The sequence below is a fragment of the Oncorhynchus kisutch genome, linkage group LG23 (assembly GCF_002021735.2).
Source record: "Oncorhynchus kisutch isolate 150728-3 linkage group LG23, Okis_V2, whole genome shotgun sequence".
NCBI classification, from domain to species: domain Eukaryota; kingdom Metazoa; phylum Chordata; class Actinopteri; order Salmoniformes; family Salmonidae; genus Oncorhynchus; species Oncorhynchus kisutch.
This window is the reverse complement of record NC_034196.2, coordinates 15,225,936-15,248,235: the sequence shown is the minus strand read 5'-3', so window position 1 is coordinate 15,248,235 and position 22,300 is coordinate 15,225,936. Positions and strand designations below refer to the sequence as shown.

The window sequence follows — 22,300 nt, the reverse complement described above, 5'->3', positions numbered from 1 at the left end:
CATAAACTGATGAGGTACGCGCACTGCCATGCACTGCAATGTGGTCTTGTTTCTGCAAATACAAAGCCCACAAGCCATATAGCAATATGAGGTTCTGTGCCAACAGGTTGAATAGAAAAGACGTTTTGCACCTTTTTATGCATAGGGAATGTGCCCAAAATAGTTTTCATCCACATTAGTCATCATTGCCTCAACACCAAATTATATATATATTTTTTGTAACAGTGATTTACAGTGCCTTCAGAAAGTATTCATACCCATTGATTTATTCCATAGTTTGTTACATCCTTTATTCAAAATGTATTATATAGATTTTGTTCTCACCTATCTACCCCATAATGACAAAGTGAAAACATGTTTTTTTTTTACATTTTTGAAAATGTTTTGAAAATGAAATACAGAAATATCTCATTTACATAGCAGTCAAAAGTTTGGACACAAAAGTTTGGAGACTTTATTTAGACTATTTTCTAACTTGTTGAATAATAGTGAGGACCTCAAAACTGTGAAATAACACATATGGAATCATGTAGTAACCTAAGAACTGTTAAACAAATCAAAATATATTTTATATTTGAGATTCTTAAAAGTAGCCACCCTTTGCCTTGACGACAGCTTTGCACACTCTATGCATTCTTTCAACCAGCTTCATGAGGAATGCTTTTCCAACATTCTTGAAGGAGTTCCCACATATGCTGAGCACTTGTTGGCTGCTTTTCCTTTGCTCTGCGGTCCAACTCATCTCAGACCATCTCAATTGGGTTGAGGTCGGGTGATTGTGGAGGCCAGGTCATCTGATGCAGCACTCCATTGCTCTCCTTAGTAAAATAGCCCTCACGCTGCCTGGGGGTGTGTTTTGGGTCATTGTCCTGTTGAAAAACAATTGATAGTCCCACTAAGCGCAAACAAGGTGGAATTTCGTATTGCTGCAGATTGCTGTGGTAGCCATGCTAGTTAAGTGTACCTTTAATTCTTAATAAATCACAGACACTGTCACCAACAAAGCACCCCCACACCGTCACACCTCCTCTTCCATGCTTCACGGTGTGAACCACACATGCAGAGATCATTCGTTCACCTACTCTGTGTCTCAGAAAGACACGGCGGTTGGAACCAAAAATCTCAAATTTGGACTCATCACACCAAAGGACAGATTTCCACTGGTCTAATATCCATTGCTCATGTTTCTTGGCCTAATCAGGTCTCTTCTTCCTCTTATTGGTGTCATTTAGTAGTGGTTTCTTTGCAGCAATTTGACTATGAAAGCCTGATTCACACAGTCTCCTCTGAACAGTTGATGTTGAGATGTGTCCATTACTTGAACTCTGTAAAGCATTTATTTGGGCTGCAATTTCTGAGGTTCAGTTAACTCTAATAATGACTTATCCTCTGCAGCAGAGGTAACTCTGGGTCTTCCTTTCCTATGGTGGTGCTCATGAGAGCCAGTTTCGTCATAGTACTTGATGGTTTTTGTGACTGCAATTTTCCAGACTGAATGATCTTCATGTCTTAAAGTAATGATGGGCTGTCGTTTCTCTTTGCTTATTTGAGCTTTTCTTGCCATAATATGGACTTGGTCTTTTACCAAATAGGGATAGCTTCTGTATACCACCCCTACCTTGTCACAACACAACTGTTTGCCTCAGAAGCATTAAGAAGGAAAGAAATTCCACAAATGTGACCGACCGCAATAATTTGGTCTTATGTAGCAACATTTGAAACTGTGTTTTTTACAATGGATAAAAGCAGAGATACAGAGCTTCAAAATGGTATATCATACCCTGCATTTGATGAACAATTGTAAAGTAATTATGCTTTGAAAGATGATGAACTTTTAACCTCACTTTTGAGAAAATTGTATTTTTATGTTTTGGTACCTGCAGGAGAGCTCTTCTTTGTCTACTGTACAGTACACCCATTTAGCATCGTACACACACCTTCTTAAGCTTTATCTCCACCAATCTCTTTAAGGGTTGGACCGAGCCTTCTCTCCTAACAACAGCAGTCAAGCACCAAAGCTAACTGGCTAACAGTTGTTGCAGTGACATTCTATTGAAATGTATACTTGCATAGTGTAGTTTTTTGCTAAGACATTTAGCTAGCTAGCTACACAATGAACCATAATCTCAACTCATGACATTTCTACCCTGCATGAATCTGTAGGTAGCTAACCAACCAGGTTCAATGTTAGCTAGCTAACATTAGGCTATAACTAGCCAAGCAAATGACTCTGAGATACGTATAATAAGATCATACTCGTAACGTTAGATAGTGAGCCAACCAGCTAACATTAGCTAGCTTGCTAACATTACACTTTAACTTGAAATGAAAACGACTTTGTCAAATGTTGAAATGTGTTATATCTGAAAATGCAGCGAGCAAGATTATATTATCCGTGGACGCTTCTCCCTGTCACGGATGCCATGGTTGCCCTTAGTTTAAAGATTTAACCCGGAGCCAGTTGTTTTCTCCATCTCCTTGGCTATCATTCTAATAATCCACTGATTTCAAAACTCGGCCCTCCAGAAACTATAGAGCAACACTTACGTAGTTCTACTAAGCAATATATGTTTTTAAAAGCTGCGTTAGACATGATTACCTACACATACTAACCAGCTCAAATAGATAGAAGTGTGCTATATGGCAGACCAATCCGAACTCATCTCTCAGCATTGTCAGCCAGCCCACTCATTATCTGTGGCTAAACCAACTAGGCTCGTAATTTAATAATTGTATTTGTATTTATTCTAAGGATTGCCGCTGGAGACAGGAAGCAGGTACAGGGAGAATTGTATTTATTTATTTTATTATTTTTAAAATTTTACCCCCTTTTTCTCCCCAATTTCGTGGTATCCAATTGTTAGTGGTTACTATCTTGTCTCATCGCTACAACTCCCGTGCGGGCTAGGGAGAGACGAAGGTCGAGGGTCATGCGTCCCGCGAAACACAACCCAACCAAGCCGCACTGCTTCTTAACACAGCGCGCATCCAACCCGGAAGCCAGCCACACCAATGTGTCGGAGGAAACACCGTGCACCTGGCGAACCTTTGTTAGCATGCACTGCGCCCGGCCCGCCACAGGAGTCGCTGGTGTGCAATGAGACAAGGATTTCCCTACCGGCCAAAACCTCCCTAACCCGGACGACGCTAGGCCAATTGTGCGTCGCACCACGGACCTCCAATTGGCCTGGTTTACCACACGGAGCCCTGCTGATTCGTCTGCCGATGTAATCAGCACGAGGGGGCCACACCAGACTTTCTTCTGTCGCAACCTCCCTCCAAGGCCCTTCTGTTAGCTTGCTATCCCCGGCCCGCAAGCTGCCTGAAGCCACTCTCTGGACTCCTATGATCACTTGGCTACGCAAGCCTCTTGCTAACGTCAATATGCCTTTTCCATTGCTGTTTTGGTTAGTATTTATTGCCTTATTTCACTGTAGAGCCTCTAGCCCTGCTCAACATGCCTTATTTAACACTTTAGTTCCACCTACCAGACATGCGGTGACATCACCTGGTTGAAATTATATTTCTAGGGACAATATCTCTTTCATCGTCACTCTAGGCACAGGTTTACCCTCACGGTATCCACATCCTACCATACCTTTGTCTGTACATTATGCCTTAAATCTATTCTACCGTGCCCAGAAATCTGCTCCTTTTACTCTCTGTTCTGAAAGTACTAGACGACCAGTTATTTTAGCCTTTAGCCGTACCCTTATCCTACTCCTCCTTTGTTCCTCTGGTGATGTGGAGGTTAATCCAGGCCCTGCAGTGCCTAGCTCCACTCCCATTCCCCAGGCACTATTATTTGCTGACTTCTGTAACCTTAAAAGCCTTGGATTCATACATGTTAACATTAGAAGCATCCTCCCTAAGTTTGTTTTATTCACTGCTCTAGCACACTCTGCCAACCCGAATGTCCTAGCCGTGTCTGAATCCTGACTCAGGAAGACCACCAAAAACCCTGACATTTCCATCCCTATCTATAACATTTTCCGACAAGATAGAACTGCCAAGGGGGGCGGTGTTGCAATCTACTGCAGAGATAGCCTGCAGAGTTCTGTCTTACTATCCAGGTCTGTACCCAAACAATTCAAGCTTCTACTTTTAAAAATCCACCTTTACAGAAACAAGTCTCTCACCGTTGTCGCTTGCTGTTGACCACCCTCTGCCCCCAGCTGTGCCCTGGACACCATATGTTAACTGATTGCCCCCAATCTATCTTCAGAGCTAGTGCTGCTAGGTGACCTAACGCCCCGGCCATCCTACAATCTAAGCTTGATGCCCTCAATCTCTCACAAAATAATCAATGAACCCACCAGGTAAAACCCCAAATCCGTAAACACGGGCACCCTCATAGATATCATCCTAACCAACTTGCCCTCCAAATACACCTGCTTTCAATCAAGATCTCAGAAATCACTGCCTCATTGCCCGCATCCGTAACGGGTCTGCGGTCAAACGACCACCCCTCATCACTATCAAACGCTCCCTAAAACACTTCAGCGAGCAGGCCTTCCTAATGGACCTGGCCCGGGTATCCTGGAAGGATATTGACCTCATCCCGTCAGTAGAGGATGCCTATTCATTCTTTAAAAATGCCTTCCTCACCATCTTAAATATGCATGCCCAGGAACCAGGAACAGATATAGCCCTTGGTTCTCTCCAGACCTGACTGCCCTTGAACAGCACAAATACATCCTGTGTCGTTCTGCATTAGCATCGAATAGCCCCCGTGATATGCAACTTTTCAGGGAAGTCAGAAACAAATATGCACAGGCAGTTAGGAAAGCTAAGGCTAGCTTTTTCAAGCAGAAATTTGCATCCTGTAGCACAAACTCAAAAAAGTTCTGGGACACTGTAAAGTCCATGGAGAATAAGAACACCTCCTCCCAGCTGCCCACTGCACTGAGGCTAGGAAACACTGTCACCACCGATAAATCCATTATAATTGAGAATTTCAAAAAGCATTTTTCAACGGCTGGCCATGCTTTCCACCTGGCTACCCCATCCCGGGCAACAGCCCGGCACTCCCCACAGCAACTCGCCCAAGCCTCCCTATTTCTCCTTCACCCAAATCCAGATAGCTGATTAAAGAACTGCAAAACCTGGAACCATACAAATCAGCTGGGCTAGACAATCTGGATGCTTTCTTTTTGAAATGATCTGCTGAAATTGTGGCAACCCCTATTATTAGCCTGTTCAATCCCTCGTATCGTCTGAGATTCCCAAAGATTTGAAAGCTGCCTCGGTCATCCCCTTCTTCAAAGGGAGAGACACTCTAGACTCAAATTGCTCCAGACCTATATCTATCCTACCCTGCCTTTCTAAGGTCTTCGAAAGCCAAGTCAACAAACAGATTACCGACCACTTTGAATCCCAGCGTACCTTCTCTGCTATGCAATCTGGTTTCAGAGCTGGTCGTAGGTGCACCTCAACCACGCTCAAAGTCCTAAACGGTATCATAACCACCATCGATAAGAGACATTACTGTGCAGCCATATTCATCGACCTGGCCAAGGCTTTCGACTCTGTCAATCACCACATTCTTATTGGCAGACTCAACAGCCTTGGTTTCTCAAATGATTGCCTCGCCTGATTCACCAACTACTTATCTGATAGAGTTCAGTGTGTCAAATCGAAGGGCCTGTTGTCTGGACGTCTTGCGGTCTCTTTGGGGGTGCCACAGGGTTCAATTCTCGGCCCGACTCTCTTCTCTGTATACATCAATGATGTCGCTCTCGCTGCTGGTGATTCTCTGATCCACCTCTACACAGACAACACCATTCTGTATACTTCTGGCCCTTCTTTTGACACTGTGTTAACTAACCTCCAGACGAGCTTCAATGCCGTACAACTCTCCTTCCATGGCCTCCAACTGCTCTTAAATGCAAGTAAAACTAAGTGCATGCTCTTCAACCGATCACTGCCCGCACCAGCCCGCCCGTCCAGCATCACTACTCTGGACGGTTCTGACTTGTATATGTGGACAACTACAAATACCTAGGTGTCTGGCTAGACTGTAAACTCTCCTTCCAGACTCACATTAAGCATCTCCAATCCAAAATTAAATCTAGAATGAGCTTCCTATTTCGCAACAAAGCATCATTCACTCATGTAGCCAAACATATCCATATCCCTGACCATCCTACCGATCCTTGACTTCGGCGATGTCATTTAGAAAATGACACCCACACTCTCCTCAACAAATTGGATGCAGTTTATCATAGTGCCATCCGTTTTGTCACCAAAGCCCCATATATTATCCACCACTGCGACCTGTACGCTCTCATTTGCTGGCCATCGCTTCATACTCGTCGCCAAACCCCGCCTTATCTCAGCTCACTGGTCACCATAGCAGCACCCACCCGTAGCACGCGCTCCAGCAGGTATATCTCACTGGTCACCTCCAAAGCCAATTCCTCCTTTGGCCGCCTCTCCTTCCAGTTCTCTGCTGCCAATGACTGGAACGAACTGCAAAAATCTCTGAAGCTGGAGACGCTTACCTCCCTCACTAGCTTTAAGCACCAGCTGTCAGAGCAGCTCACAGATCACTGCACCTGTACATAGCTCATCTGTAATTAGCCCATCCAATCTACCTCATCCCCATACTCTATTTATTTATTGATCTTGCTCCTTTGCACCCCAGTATGCACATTCATTTTCTGTACATCCTACCATTCCAGTGTTTAATTGCTGTATTGTAATTACTTTGCCACCATGGCCTATTTATTGCCTTACCTCTCTTTTCCTACCTCATTTGCACATGCTGTATATTTTTCTACTGTATTTTTGATTGTATGTTTGTTTATTCCATATTTGATATAACAACTCTGTGTTGTTGTATGTGTCGAACTGCTTTGCTTTATCTTAGCCAGGTCGCAGTTGCAAATGAGAACTTGTTCTCAACCATCCGACCTGGTTAAATAAAGGTGAAATAAAAGATCAATAAATGTCTGTACCGCCACAATCAGGTTATATTTACATTACAATTATTAAAGTTTATCCATGGAGACTTAATTGGCCAATGTGCTGAGGTCTAGCACGTGCCTTTAGTGAATGTATATTTGAGAAAGACTTGGAGAGGGCAGTGGGTGGCTCTGAGAGAGGATGTGACAGACTCATCTATAGTGTTGTGAGTGCTGGGGGTTGATTGGTTATTCTCTGTCACTCCGCCCTGGCGGAACTGTTCCACCAGGGGAAATCAGAAAACAGATGCAAGGCAGAAACAAATCTATACTAACACACAGTCTGTTCCTGCGTGTGTGTGTGTGTGTGCACGAGTTCGCATGAGTGCACGCACATTTGGATATTGGTGTATTGAGGAGAATCCACCACATACTCTCTCTCATCCAGTTGACCTTGTTTGTACTGTAGACCGCCTACTTCAGTAACTGCAAATACCAAACTGCAAATACCAATGCATCTGCGGAGCATTTCTGTAATTACACAAAGACATCTGCGTTTCCTCAGAGCATTGAGGCAATATGAACACAGGACATGAAGCGCTGGTTCCCAAGGACCAGGAAAGTAAGGCTGGCAGTCATCTCAGAGATAATTGGAGACTAATAGGACGGCATAGGCTAGTCTGATGGGATGGCCTTCCCTGTGCGTTAGGCTCCTGTCCAGCCACAATGTGTGCATGGCTGCGCCTGATAGCAGTTTTGTCAATGGCAGACAACTCAACAATGAGCCACTTGTGTGTTCAAAGATCATAGCATAGTGCCTATTTGCCAAGTTATTGTTAATTTGTCTGTACATTAGGTCAGCGGTGTGCTTTTCCTCTCATTCTTTGTTTAATAACAGAAGGATCCATATCCCTGCCATCATCCTCGCCGCAGTAGTAGTAGTAGTTGTAATAGTGGTAGTAGTAGTAATAATAGTAGCAGTAGTAGTAGTAGTAGTAAGGCACTGACACAAATGATTGCCTGAAAGAAATTGATAAGAAGAAGATTGTGGGAGCTGTTTTGTTAGACTTCAGTGCAACTTTTGACATTATCCATCATAGTCTGCTGCTTAAAAAACATATGTGTTTTGACTTTACATCCTTTGCCATATCGTGGATCAAGTGTTACTTATCTAACATAACACAGAGGGTGTTCTTTAAGTTAGGCATACCACAAGCTAGCTGTCTTGCCCCCGTTACTTTTTATATTTTTACTAATGTCTTCAGAAACTATTCATACCCCTTGACACATTTTGTTGTGTTACAGCCTGAGTTCAAAATTGATTAAATGACTTTTGTCCCGTATCCATCTACACACATTACCAAAGTGAAAACATGTTTTTCAAAATGTTTGCAAATGAATTGAAAATGAAATATAGAAATATTTTTATCTACGTAAGAATTCACACCCCTTTGCTGTGACACTGCAAATTGAGCTCAGGTGCATCCAATTTTCTATGATCATCCTTGAGATGTCACAACAACTTGTTTGGAGTCCACCTGTTGCCAATTCAGTTGTTTGGACATAATGTCTTCATAAGGTCCCACAGTTGACAGTGCATGTCAGAGAAGAAACTGTACCATGAAGTTTAAGGAACTGTCCGTAGATCTCCGAAATATAATTATGATGAGGAATATATCTGGGGAAGGGTATAAAACAATTTTGAGAGTGTTGAAAGATTCTTTGAGCACAGTGGTCTCCATTATTGGGAAATGGAAAAGAAATATGGAACTACCTAGATTGCCTAAAGCTGGCTGTCCGACCACACTAACCAACCGGGCAAGAAGGACCTTGGTCAGGGAGGTGACCAAGAATCCAATGACCTCTCTGACAGAACTACATTGTTCCTTGGCTGAGATGGGAGAACCTGCCAGAAGGACAACAGTCTCTACAGCACTTCACCAATCTGGGCTTTATGGGAGAGTGGAAAGAGGGAGGCCACTTCTGAGAAAAAGTCACATGACAGCACGCCTGGAGTTTGCAAAAAGGCACATGAAAGACTCTGAGAGCATAAGGAAAAAGATGATGTGTTCTGATGAGACAAACATTTAATTTGACCTGAATGCAAAGTGCTATGTCTGGAAAAAAAACTGGTACAGCTCATCAAATCAAATCAAAATCAAATGTATTTATATAGCCCTTCGTACATCAGCTGATATCTCAAAGTGCTGTACAGAAACCCAGCCTAAAACCCCAAACAGCAAGCAATGCAGGTGTAGAAGCACGGTGGCTAGGAAAAACTCCCTAGAAAGGCCAAAACCTAGGAAGAAACCTAGAGAGGAACCAGGCTATGTGGGGTGGCCAGTCCTCTTCTGGCTGTGCCGGGTGGAGATTATAACAGAACATGGCCAAGATGTTCAAATGTTCATAAATGACCAGCATGGTCAAATAATAATAAGGCAGAACAGTTGAAACTGGAGCAGCAGCACAGCCAGGTGGACTGGGGACAGCAAGGAGTCATCATGTCAGGTAGTCCTGGGGCATGGTCCTAGGGCTCAGGTCCTCCGAGAGAGAGAAAGAAAGAGAGAAGGAGAGAATTAGAGAACGCACACTTAGATTCACACAGGACACAGAATAGGACAGGAGAAGTACTCCAGATATAACAAACTGACCCTAGCCCCCCGACACATAAACTACTGCAGCATAAATACTAGAGGCTGAGACAGGAGGGGTCAGGAGACACTGTGGCACCATCCGAGGACACCCCCGGACAGGGCCAAACAGGAAGGATATAACCCCACCCACTTTGCCAAAGCACAGCCCCCACACCACTAGAGGGATATCTTCAACCACCAACTTACCATCCTGAGACAAGGCTGAGTATAGACCACAAAGATCTCCGCCATGGCACAACCCAAGGGGGGGCGCCAACCCAGACAGGGTGACCACATCAGTGAATCAACCCACTCAGGTGACGCACCCCTTCCAGGGACGGCATGAGAGAGCCCCAGTAAGCCAGTGACTCAGCCCCTGTAATAGGGTTAGAGGCAGAGAATCCCAGTGGAAAGAGGGGAACCGGCCAGGCAGAGACAGCAAGGGCGGTTCGTTGCTCCAGAGACTTTCCGTTCACCTTCCCACTCCTGGGCCAGACTACACTCAATCATATGACCCACTGAAGAGATGAGTCTTCAGTAAAGACTTAAAGGTTGAGACCGAGTTTGCGTCTCTGACATGGGTAGGCAGACCGTTCCATAAAAATGGAGCTCTATAGGAGAAAGCCCTGCCTCCAGCTGTTTGCTTAGAAATTCTAGGGACAATTAGGAGGCCTGCGTCTTGTGACCGTAGCGTACGTGTAGGTATGTACGGCAGGACCAAATCAGAGAGATAGGCAGGAGCAAGCCCATGTAATGCTTTGTAGGTTAGCAGTAAAACCTTGAAATCAGCCCTTGCTTTGACAGGAAGCCAGTGTAGAGAGGCTAGCACTGGAGTAATATGATCAAATTTTTGGGTTCTAGTCAGGATTCTAGCAGCCGTATTTAGCACCAACTGAAGTTTATTTAGTGCTTTATCCGGGTAGCCGGAAAGTAGAGCATTGCAGTAGTCTAACCTAGAAGTGACAAAAGCATGGATGAATTTTTCTGCATCATTTTTGGATGGAAAGTTTCTGATTTTTGCAATGTTACGTAGATGGAAAAAAGCTGTCCTTGAAATGGTCTTGATATGTTCTTCAAAAGAGAGATCAGGGCCAGAGTAACGCCGAGGTCCTTCACAGTTTTATTTGAGACGACTGTACAACCATTAAGATTAATTGTCAGATTCAACAGAAGATCTCTTTGTTTCTTGGGACCTAGAACAAGCATCTCTGTTTTGTCCGAGTTTAAAAGTAGAAAGTTTGCAGCCATCCACTTCCTTATGTCTGAAACACATGCTTCTAGCAAGGGCAATTTTGGGGCTTCACCATGTTTCATTGAAATGTACAGCTGTGTGTCATCCGCATAGCAGTGAAAGTTAACATTATGTTTTCGAATAACATCCCCAAGAGGTAAAATATATAGTGAAAACAATAGTGGTCCTAAAACAGAACCTTGAGGAACACCGAAATTTACAGTTGATTTGTCAGAGGACAAACCATTCACAGAGACAAACTGATATCTTTCCGACAGATAAGATCTAAACCAGGCCAGAACTTGTCCGTGTAGACCAATTTGGGTTTCCAATCTCTCCAAAAGAATGTGGTGATCGATGGTATCAAAAGCAGCACTAAGGTGTCTAACATCCCTAACGTAAAGCATTGGGGTAGCAGCATCATGCTATGGGGATGCTGGGAGACTAGTAGTAAGGATAGAGGGAACAATTAATGTAGCCAAATACAAGCAAATCCTTAATGAGAACCTGCTTCAGAGTGCAATTTTTTAATATATTTTTTTGCCAAAGCAATGGTCTAATGGCTTCAGAACAAGAATGTGAAAGTCCTTGAGTGGTCCAAATCCCATTGAAAATCTGTGGAAAGTCTTGAAGATTGCTATTTCCACAGCTCCCCATCTACATTAACAGAGCTTGTGAATTTTTGCAAGGTAGAAAGTCCTTGAGTGGCCCAAATCCCATTGAAAATCTGTGGAAAGTCTTGAAGATTGCTATTTCCACAGCTCCCCATCTACCTTAACAGAGCTTGGGAATTTTTGCAAGGTAGAATAAGAGAAAATCCACAAATCCAGTTCAAAGCTTATACAGACATACCCAACACAACTCAAACCTTTAATCACCGCTTGTCACGCCCTGACCTGAGTATTCTTAGTTTTCTTTATATATTTTGGTTAGGTCAGGGTGTGACGATGGTGGTATGTGTGTTTTGTCTTATCTAAGGTTTTGTACTGTCTAGGGGTTTTGTAGATTTATGGGGTTGTTTCCATCTAGGTGTTTATGTAGGTCTATGGTTGCTTAGATTGGTTCTCAATTAGAGGCAGGTGTTTATCGTTGTCTCTGATTGGGAACCATATTTAGGCAGCCATCTACTTTGGGTATTTGGTGGGTTATTGTCTATGTTATGTTGCATGTTAGCACAGTGTTTATATAACGGTCACGTTAGTCTTAATCGTTTTGTTGTTTTTGTTTAAGTGTTCATTCAATAAAGAATGTATTCACACCACGCTGCGCTTTGGTCCCCTCCATACGACGATCGTGACACCGCTAAAAATGCTTCTACAAAGTATTGACTCAGGGTGTGAATACTTATGTAAATGAGATATTTCTGTCTTTCATTTTCAATACATTTGCAAAAATGTCTAAAAACCTGTTTCACTGTCATTATGGGGTATTGTGTGTAGATGGATGAGAGAAAACATGTAATCCATTGTGAATTCAGGCTGTAACACGACCACATGTGGAATAAGTCAAAGGTTATGAATACTTCCTGAATGCACTGTAATGACTGACCACTAGCCTTGAGTCAGTGGTTCTATGTACAGTGCCTTCAATAAGGATTCATACCCCTTGACTTCACCTTTGGCAGCGATTACAGCTGTGAGTCTTTCTGGGTAAATCTCTAAGAGCTTTGCACACCTGGATTGTAGAATATTTGCATTTTTCTTAAAAAAATTCTGTCAAGTTGGTTGTTGATCATTGCTAGACAGCCATTTTCAAGTCTTGCCATAGATTCCCAAGCCGATTTAAGTCAAAACTATAACTTGGCCACTCAAGAACATTCATTGTTGTTGTGGTAAGTAACTCCAGTGTCTATTTGGCCTTGTGTTTAAAGTTATTGTCCTGCAGAAAGGTGAATTTGTCTCCCAGTGTTTACTGAAAGCAGGCATACCCATAACATTATGGAGCCACCACTAATCTTGAAAATATGAAGAATGTTACTCAGTTATGTGTTCTATTGGATTTGACCCAAACTTAACACTTAACACATATTCAGGACAAAATTGAATTCCTTTGCCAATTTTCTTTTGCAGTATTTCTTTAGTTCCTTGTTGCAAACAGGATGCATTTCTTAAAATATTTTTATTCTGTACAGTCTTCCTTCTTTTGACTCTGTCAATTAAATTAGTATTATAACTACAATGTTGTTGATCCATCCAGTTTTCTCCCTTCACAGCCATTAAACTCGTAATTGTTTTATAGTCATGGTGAAATCCCTGAGCAGTTTCATTCCTCTCTGGCAACTGAGTTGGGAAGGACGCATATCTTTGTAATGACTGGGTGTATTGTTACACCATCAAAAGTGTAATGAATAACTTCACCATGATCAAAGGGATATTCAATGTCTGCTTCTTTTTTTTACCCATCTACCAATAGGTCTTAAATTCAGGCCGTAACACAACAACATTTTGAAAAAGTTGAGGGTTGTGAAAACTTTCTGAAGGCTCTCTATGCTGATGACTCAACATTATACACGTCAGCTACCACAGCAGGATGTAATCACTGCAACATTTAAAAAAGAGCCGTTTTAAAGTCCATTACTAGCCACTGACTCAGTTTTAGGGTCAGTGGCTAGTAATGAGCTAGGCAGAAATATATCAAAAACGTAAAGCTTTGTATTTGAGACAAATCATTCACTAAACCACAAACCTCATCTAAGTCTTGTAATGAATAATGTGGCAATTGAGCAAGTTGAGTACTAAACTGCTGGGTGTAATCCTAGATTGTAAACTGTCATGGTCAAAACATATTGATGCAACGGTAGCTAAGATGGGGAGAGGTCTGTTCGTAATAAAACGCTGGTCTGATTTCTTGACATCACAATCAACTAAACAAGTCCTACAGGCCCTAGTTTTATCGCACCTGGACTACTGCCCAGTTATATGGTCAAGTGGCACAAAGAAGGACATAGGCAATTAACAGTTAGCCCAGAAAGAGCAGCCCTCCTGGCCTTTAATTGTACACGGAGAGCTAATATCAATAACATGCATGTCAATCTCTACTGGCTCAAAGTAGAGGAGAGATTGACTGCATCACTGCTTGCCTTTGTGAGGGGTATTGACATGTTGAAAGCGCAAACTGTCTGTTCAAACAGCTACAACACTGCTCAGACACACCATACATACCCCACAAGACAGTCCAGAACAAACTGGGAAGCTCACAGTACTACATAGAGCCATGTCTACATGGAACTCTCTTCCACATCAAGTAACTCAAGCGAGAAATAAAATCAGATTAAAAAAACGGATAAAACAGCACCTCACGGCACAAGTCGGACTATGAAGGGACACACGCATACGCACACACACGTTGTATTGTACATTTTAGATTTTACATGTGTAAAAAATTAAGTAATAATGTCTTATATGATGTATTATTTTTGTGTTTGTGATGTAGGCTGTTGTTTTGTTTTGTTGTGATGTAATTGTTTTCTACCCAAGAGTAGAAACTGCTGCCTTGGCTAATGGGTATCCTAATAAATGCTAAATACTAAAAGTAGTGGTAGTAGTAGTAGCTGTTGTAGTTGTGGTTGTAGTAGTAGGAGCAGTAGTAGTAGTAGTAGTAGTAGCTGTTGTAGTAGTAGTAACTGTTGTATTTGTAGTAGTAGTAGTAGTAACTGTTGTAGTAGTAGTAGTAGTAGCTGTTGTAGTAGTAGGAGGAGTAGGATTAGTAGTAGTAGTAGCAGGAGGAGCAGTAGTAGTAGTAGTAGTAGTAGTAGTAGCTGTTGTAGTAGTAGGATCAGTAGCAGTAGTAGCAGTAGTATTAGGAGGAGGAGGAGCAGTAGCAGTAGTAGTAGTAGTAGTAGTAGTAGTAGTAGTAGTAGTAGTGGTAGTAGCTGTTGTAGTAGTAGGATCAGTAGCAGTAGCAGTAGTAGTAGTAGTGGTAGTAGTAGTAGTAGTAGTAGCTGTTATAGTAGTAGTAGGAGGAGGAGGAGCAGAAGCAGTAGTAGAAGGAGTAGCTGTTGTAGTAGTAGGATCAGTAGCAGTAGTAATAGGAGTAGCTGTTGTAGTATTAGTAGTAGGAGGAGGAGCAGTAGCAGTAGTAGTAGTAGTAGCTGTTGTAGTAGTAGGATCAGTAGCAGTAGTAGTAGTAGCTGTTGTAGTTATAGTAGTAGTAGTAGCTGTTGTAGTAGTAGTAGTAGCTGTTGTAGTAGTATTAGTAGTAGCTGTTGTAGTAGTAGCAGCTGAGTGATTCTGTTACAGAAATTGATTTATACAGTCTGTCCTAGCACAGTATGATAATGGTATTCACAATAAAAAGCTAAGGTGTATCAAAGGTGTGCAGAGGTGTGAATGACTGACTTGTATGGGTTGGAACAGGCAAAAACAGCCTATGCAGTTCAAGGGGAAAGTAGTATAAACAACTGAAGTGATAATGGGAGAGTGCTAGGAATTAATAGGTGACAGTTAACCAATATGATATTGTAACCAAATGGTAATGACAAGGGAAGCATGGTAGAGAGGTGATAATAGAGACACAGCTTATGAGTGACACCTCTGAGGGCAACTTCTGTTCATCTCTGAATTAGATAAGAAGATGACTTAGTGAAGCATTAATGCATGGGCCACGCATTAAACCACACATAGTGTTAATCAGGGCATGAAGGTGCCTAGTGAAGAGGGTACAAGCTAAATTATGTATCTCACAATCTATTTTAATAAAGCTGCACATGAAAACATTTGAGAGTTGCATGCTTCTCACTCGATTCTTTTAGGAGAATGTGTAAATGCACACTGAATCTGACGAACACACTTTGTTTTAGCTGCCCACACATAATGTATCACACAGAAAACACGGAAAAATATGCAATTAAATGTATTTTACAATTAATAAGCATGGTTGTGTTTCCATAATGTTGGTTTGCCTAATTAGATTTTTTTTTTGTTAAGAGTGTTGGGCCACACTTTAAATGTAAACCTTTTCTCAATCTCAAGATGCAATTAAGACCCGTCAATCTACTTAGAACGCATTGTAGCGGCTCCTATCAGATAACCTGGCATTATGCTGACCTCACCAGACCTTGATTATGGCATCAGCCAATTATAAATGTTGACGTAGATGGATGTGAACAAACACTTTTCCATAACATCGTCCTTAACAAAGCAATCTCGTTATCATCCTACAGATGGCAGCATTTGCAGTAGCGTTTTTTAAAAGTTATATTAAATACGTTTTTTGTCCGGATTGGCGAGCATCCACACTAGAGGAAAGTTTATCGTTCTACAGTACACCTGTCAATCAACTGATCGCCACATCTTACTGCATGCTGTAGGGCTATTAATAAGGTGGTAGCACAATACCATTCAGTGCTTTCAGGGTGTGTTCATTGTCATAGTGACAACTGCAACTAATAATTCAATATACATACAATGAAAAATAATGTTTTTAAATGTAGAAATTCAACAGAAGATGCAGTTTAGCCTGCTGTTAATAAAAATGTAGTTATTTGTTAAATTTGAATGTGTGTAAAACCTAGTAGTACTACCTGTTTCTCTGAGAGTGAGGTGGATATATAGCATTTTGCAAAAAAAACATGATTATTTGTCTCTCTGAAATGAAACCATCAAGTGATCGATTTTTAACAAATACATGTCTGTCATCAAACAACCCCATGCTATGAAAATATCATTTATATAATTAAATAATTAAAGCACATTTACCAACATTTCTGAAAATGGAAATATAGCGTAAGGTAATGGACCTCTTCATTCGTAATTTGTTCAGTTTTGTGACACATTCGAAACTTTATCATGCAGACAACATCACGGTCACATTTTCTTTCATGGAGCAAAACCTAGGATGATTGGACTGTCACCATGACATACACATGTGAGAACCAATGAAACACAGCTATGGACTATGTTAAACCTGACATTCATCCTATCTTTTGATTAGAGGATGTTTACAGGCTATCACATTACAGAGGTTTAGCCCAGAGAAAAGAGCACACATAAGAAATGGATGCACTCCTCAGGAGAAAATCAATGCACCCTTAATAACAGATCGTTAGTGACTCTGTAAGGGGAGCGCTTTTAATGTAAACAGCTCACTCTCACCTCATGATGAAGACCGATATCACACCATGTACAGATATCGGATCTTCAGTTTATCACCCTGTTACAGGAGAACTTTCTGGAAATGTTCAACTTGGAGTGTATTTGAGGTTTAAAAAAGGCTTCTGAAGTTTGTATTTTCCACTTAGAAATTTCAGACTTGAAATATATCAACCCCTGCCAAAATGTCTATGAATTATAATCCACATAACAATTCACATTTTCTGTTGCTGCAGGATTCATTTCCTGCTGTAGAAAGCTGGCTCAAAATAAGATCCTACATCTTCATACTGACCGATTGTCATGATCACCATCACTGATTCAACCGTCAGGATATCCAAAGAGACGGCACAGCATGATCAGATTCCCTTTTTTGTCTGTGCGTTTGCTTATTTAATGATGTGCGTTTAAAGGGTTAGAATACATGTATGTATTTTGTTTGGACACAGAGTTGTTTAATTCCATAGGGTTTCTAGAGAGCTGAATCCTTTGTTTAAACCTTTTGGAAGTGAACACCATGATTTACTCAGACCCTTAACCGCTCTGTTATGGGTCAATGTGAAGTGGCTAGATTCTAAATAGATACGCCTCTGGATTTGTATACACAATCGTCAGCTCCTGAATGTTCATTTGCTGTGTTTCAGCTTGCTTTTATGACATCTCTAGTTTTGGCTCAAGCACTGTGGCGGCTTGTGGGAAGACTCAATTCTGGTCGATTGCAGTTAAAACCAAATTAAAACCACAATTTTCTACACCATTTCCAACCAGATGGGTTGTTGTCAGACACTTTCAGTAAAAATATTTTTTCCTCTCTCTCTCTCTCTCTCTCTCTCTCTCTCTCTCTCTCTCTCTCTCTCTCTGTCCCTCTCTGCAGCCTCTGCCATGCGGCGCCGCTGGCTTATGGTGCCTCTGCTCATGCAGGTGTGGCTGGCAGCATCTCCGTCCCTCAGCGAGCGTCCATGCCCCAAGAGCTGTCGCTGCGATGGAAAAATTGTCTACTGTGAGTCCAGCGGTTTTCGCGATGTGCCCAAGAACCTCTCAGGGGGCTGCCAAGGCCTGTCCTTACGCTACAACAGTCTGGTCAGTCTCAGAGCTGGACAGTTTGTGGGCCTCAACCAGCTCATCTGGCTCTACTTAGACCACAACTACATTGCCTCTGTAGACGTACTGGCCTTCCAAGGCGTCCGAAGGCTCAAGGAGCTGATACTGAGCTCAAACAAGATCACAATGCTCCACAACACCACTTTCCACCCTGTACCCAACCTCCGCAACCTGGACCTGTCTTACAACAAACTGGCGTCTCTGCAGCCAGGCCAGTTCCAGGGCCTCCGCAAGCTCCTCAGCCTGCACATGCGCTCCAACTCCTTGAAGAGCATCCCCGTGCGTCTGTTCCAGGACTGCAGAAACCTGGAGTTCCTGGACCTGGGCTACAACCGCCTGCGCAGCATCACACGCAACGCCTTCTCAGGCCTGCTGAAGCTGACCGAGCTGCACCTGGAGCACAACCAGTTTTCCAAGATAAACTTTTCCCACTTCCCACGCCTCTACAACCTGCGGGCGCTGTACCTGCAGTGGAACCGCATCCGCTCCATGAGCCAGGGCCTGACCTGGACCTGGACCTCCCTGCAGAAGCTGGACCTGTCTGGCAATGATCTGCAAGAGGTGGATGCTACAGTCTACCAATGCTTGCCCAACCTTCAAACACTCAATCTGGATTCCAACAAGCTGACCAACGTGTCCCAGGAGACCGTGTCTGCCTGGATCTCTCTGATCACGATCAGCCTGGCGGGGAACGTGTGGGACTGTGGTCCTGTGGTCTGCCCCCTGGTGGTCTGGCTGAGGAACTTCAAGGGGAACAAGGAGAACAACATGATCTGCGCTGCCCCCAAGGAAGTGCAGGGAGAGAAGGTCATGGATGCTGTTGACACCCACAGTGTGTGTCAGGATAACGCAATCACACCCCTCACGGCCAGCGCCCCACCCACACCATCTAATGACCCAGACCAGACAGAGCGCCGCCCAGTCTACCCCACACCACCCACGCAAGGTGGGAAGAGGGGGGAGGGATCCAAAGGAGGCCCTACGTCTCCAGCTGTTACCTCGGTTGTGGCGCCACCACCTGAACAGTTTGAGCCTGTGTCCTTTCACAAGATTGTGGCGGGGAGCGTTGCCCTGTTCTTGTCTGTGGTGATGATCCTGTTGGTGATCTACGTTTCGTGGAAGCGCTATCCCAGCAGCGTCAAGCAGCTGCAGGAGCACTCGGCCGCAGCTCGTAAGCGCCGGAAAAAAGCCAGAGAGACGGAGCGCACGCTGAGTTCCCCACTGCAGGAGTACTATGTGGACTACAAGCCCACCAATTCGGAGGCCATGGACGTGCTTGTCAATGGGACTGGCTCCTGCACCTACACCATCTCAGGCTCCAGGGAATGCGAGGTATGACCCACACCATCCGCCACCCCTCCTAATCAAATCTCTTCCACAGCGAGGCAACCTGAGGTAAATGTTTACTGCTTTTGATTGATATTACATCAGTGGCTTTATTTCCGTATCTCCCCTCTTGGATTGGCTGTAGCTTTGTTTTGGTAAGGAATGGTGTGCTCTTTGTGGGATGTCGCTATCCTTGCCTTGAGTAGTTTTCATTGTGATCAAAGAAGAGTTATGCTATTCACTTACACCCTTGTCTCTGTTAATAAGAGGAAAAACATTGTTTGATGTAACATTGTGTTGAAATGCAATACGTACAACCGATTAGATTTCCTATCCTGAATAATTTCACTAGCTTGTTTGTGATAAGTTACAGTTTTTTCCCCCATGTATTCTGAGAGGTGGATTCTATTGCTTATTTAGGTGCAGTTTTTACCCACCAAAATGCCAAAGGCATTTTTTGTTTGCGTTTATCATATCTCAGTTCTGTTTTCAATTAGCCACTTTGTTTGTGGGGAGATTCATCCCTAGACACTTGGAATGATAATGGACACTGTTGTGACAGCAAGAAGATTCCCTCTCCACTGATGACTTTATCCTACACCTATTATAGCCCAGACTCACAATGGATGCCGGTAAACACTGCATACACAGCTTCCTCTTACTAGCTTACCTATCTATGCCTCTCTGTCTTCATCTTACATTCATATACCTACAGGTGTACAACAGGCACACACACACATATACAAACAAACACACACACACACACACACACAACACACATACATCACAATACATGTACTTCTACAAATATTCATTGTCTAAAACTTCCATAAGGAGTGCGACTGGGAATGTTTGAATTCACTGGACAAATGAATCATTAGACAAACAAAAATATTAAACACACTGTGGGACAAAGTCCAGTGCTTCTCTTTCTTTTGGAATCACCTTGTTTTTGACAACATAGTAGAATCTCAACAGATAGAAGCTAAGCATATATTTCACCTCATTTAAATGTTTCCATTTGCTCCTACTGTTTGTTTTGTCCTCTATGTTGTGTCACCCCCCCCCCCCCCCCCCCCAAAAAAAAAGGTTTGTTTATTTTCAGAACTGTATTTTATAAAGTGTTGTTTTCTTCAGATAACTTGTAAATGGTCTTCAATCAGGTCTGGTTAAACTGGTCTTGGATCAGTGTTTCAAGGCGTATTCTCTGTGTTCACTGTGACCGTTTAGCTCTGATGCTGTTAAAAGTGTCTTTTTGTATTCTGACGTTTGCCTTTGAAGACAGTGTGTTTGTTTGTCTGTCTGGCTGTGGCTGTCTGGCTGTGGCTGTCTGGCTGTGTCTGTCTGGCTGTGGCTGTCTGGCTGTGGCTGTCTGGCTGTGGCTGTCTGGCTGTGGCTGTCTGGCTGTGGCTGTCTGGCTGTGATTTGGCAACACTCATATGCTTTTTTTATATGCTGTGTTACGCAATATGTTACTACAAGGTAGGGAATTGCTCAAATGGGTCTTCAACAAGTTCAAAGGAAAAGAATACACTAATATTCATCTGCAATTTCAGGTCATTTTTTCCTTTCTTCTTTTGGACAACTCTCATATTTATTCAGGCCTGAAAATGCGACAAGCAAAACCGTGTTTGCTAACAGGATACAAAAAGAACCCATCAATTTGTCTTATGACATCACAGTGTTCCTGAGATAAATGTATGTTTATTTCCCATAAAAAGCAAGATCATTAAGTCAGATTGTTAATGGCTTGAACAGCATCACACCACAAAACACTCTGAGGATTGCCGGTGGCAAAAAAAAATTGGTCTGCAATACAGCAGGCAAGCTGAACTTAGATAGTGTCTTTAGTTGACAATTAGGCATGCGGGGGACTTCAAACACTCACCGTTAGTGAGAGAATATCTCTCTCATCCTCCTAATCCTGTCTCTTACACACTGCGGTTCTGTGCTGTCGCTTTTCACAATGCCTTTTGATCCTTGCTTAATGAGGGTGTTAGATCACCAATATAGCAATCGGATTACCTGGAAAAGAAGCAAAGACTGCTCTCTTCCTTAACATTTTCCCCAAGGCAACCCAAGTGCATCTTTATTGGTACTCTCCACTTATATATTCCCTACCTAATTTGCTTTCTCTCCTTGTCCCTCTTCCTCATTTTATTATCTCTACAACATCCATTCTTGTTCTCTTCTCCCCGTCTGGCTTGGTGGTCACCATTTTCTCCCTTTATTTCCTTTTAAAATCCACTTTTCACAGCCGTAAACTTATTTTATTGAAGCTTCTAGACTTATTTTACAACATGATGAGCCACTGGGCTTTTGCATTCATTGCATGTGTTTTAATTGTTTATGCAGTTATGTAGCTGTTTGCTTACACTAGTAGTGCAGGACTTTTTCTCCTCCAGAGAAAAATAACCTTGTCAGGTTATTGTGGCTGACAGTGCCATTAGAGTCATCCTGGGCTGGAGGCACGGCAGCCTGAAGAGTTGTGAGACAGGCAGACAGGCAGTTGGCTGGCAGCGAGACAGGCAGAGAGACAGGTAGAACAGTATACAGGCAGAGAGACAGGTAGAACAGTAGACTGGCAGCGAGACAGGCAGAGAGACAGGTAGAACAGTAGACTGGCAGAGAGACAGGTAGAACAGTAGACAGGCAGAGAGACAGGTAGAACAGTAGACTGGCAGCGAGACAGGCTGAGAGACAGGTAGAACAGTAGACTGGCAGAGAGACAGGTAGAACAGTAGACAGGCAGAGAGACATGTAGAACAGTAGACTGGCAGTGAGACAGGCTGAGAGACAGGTAGAACAGTAGACAGGCAGAGAGACAGGTAGAACATTAGACTGGCAGAGAGACAGGTAGAACAGTAGACAGGCAGCGAGACAGGTAGAACAGTAGACAGGCTGAGAGACAGGTAGAACAGTAGACTGGCAGCGAGACAGGCAGAGAGACAGGTAGAACAGTAGACTGGCAGAGAGACAGGTAGAACAGTAGACAGGCAGAGAGACAGGTAGAAC

General features: G+C 43.0%; 1 protein-coding gene across 1 annotated transcript in view; it reads left to right on the top strand.

Annotated features, from left to right (window-relative positions):
- LOC109868165 (leucine-rich repeat transmembrane neuronal protein 4-like) overlaps nt 1-22,300 on the top strand; it is a 114,367-nt gene that overhangs the window by 2,888 nt on the left and 89,179 nt on the right. The window contains exon 2 of the mRNA XM_020457612.2: nt 17,733-19,291. Coding sequence (XP_020313201.2) covers nt 17,733-19,291 — 1,559 coding nt within the window. The remainder of the gene's footprint in view (nt 1-17,732; nt 19,292-22,300) is intronic.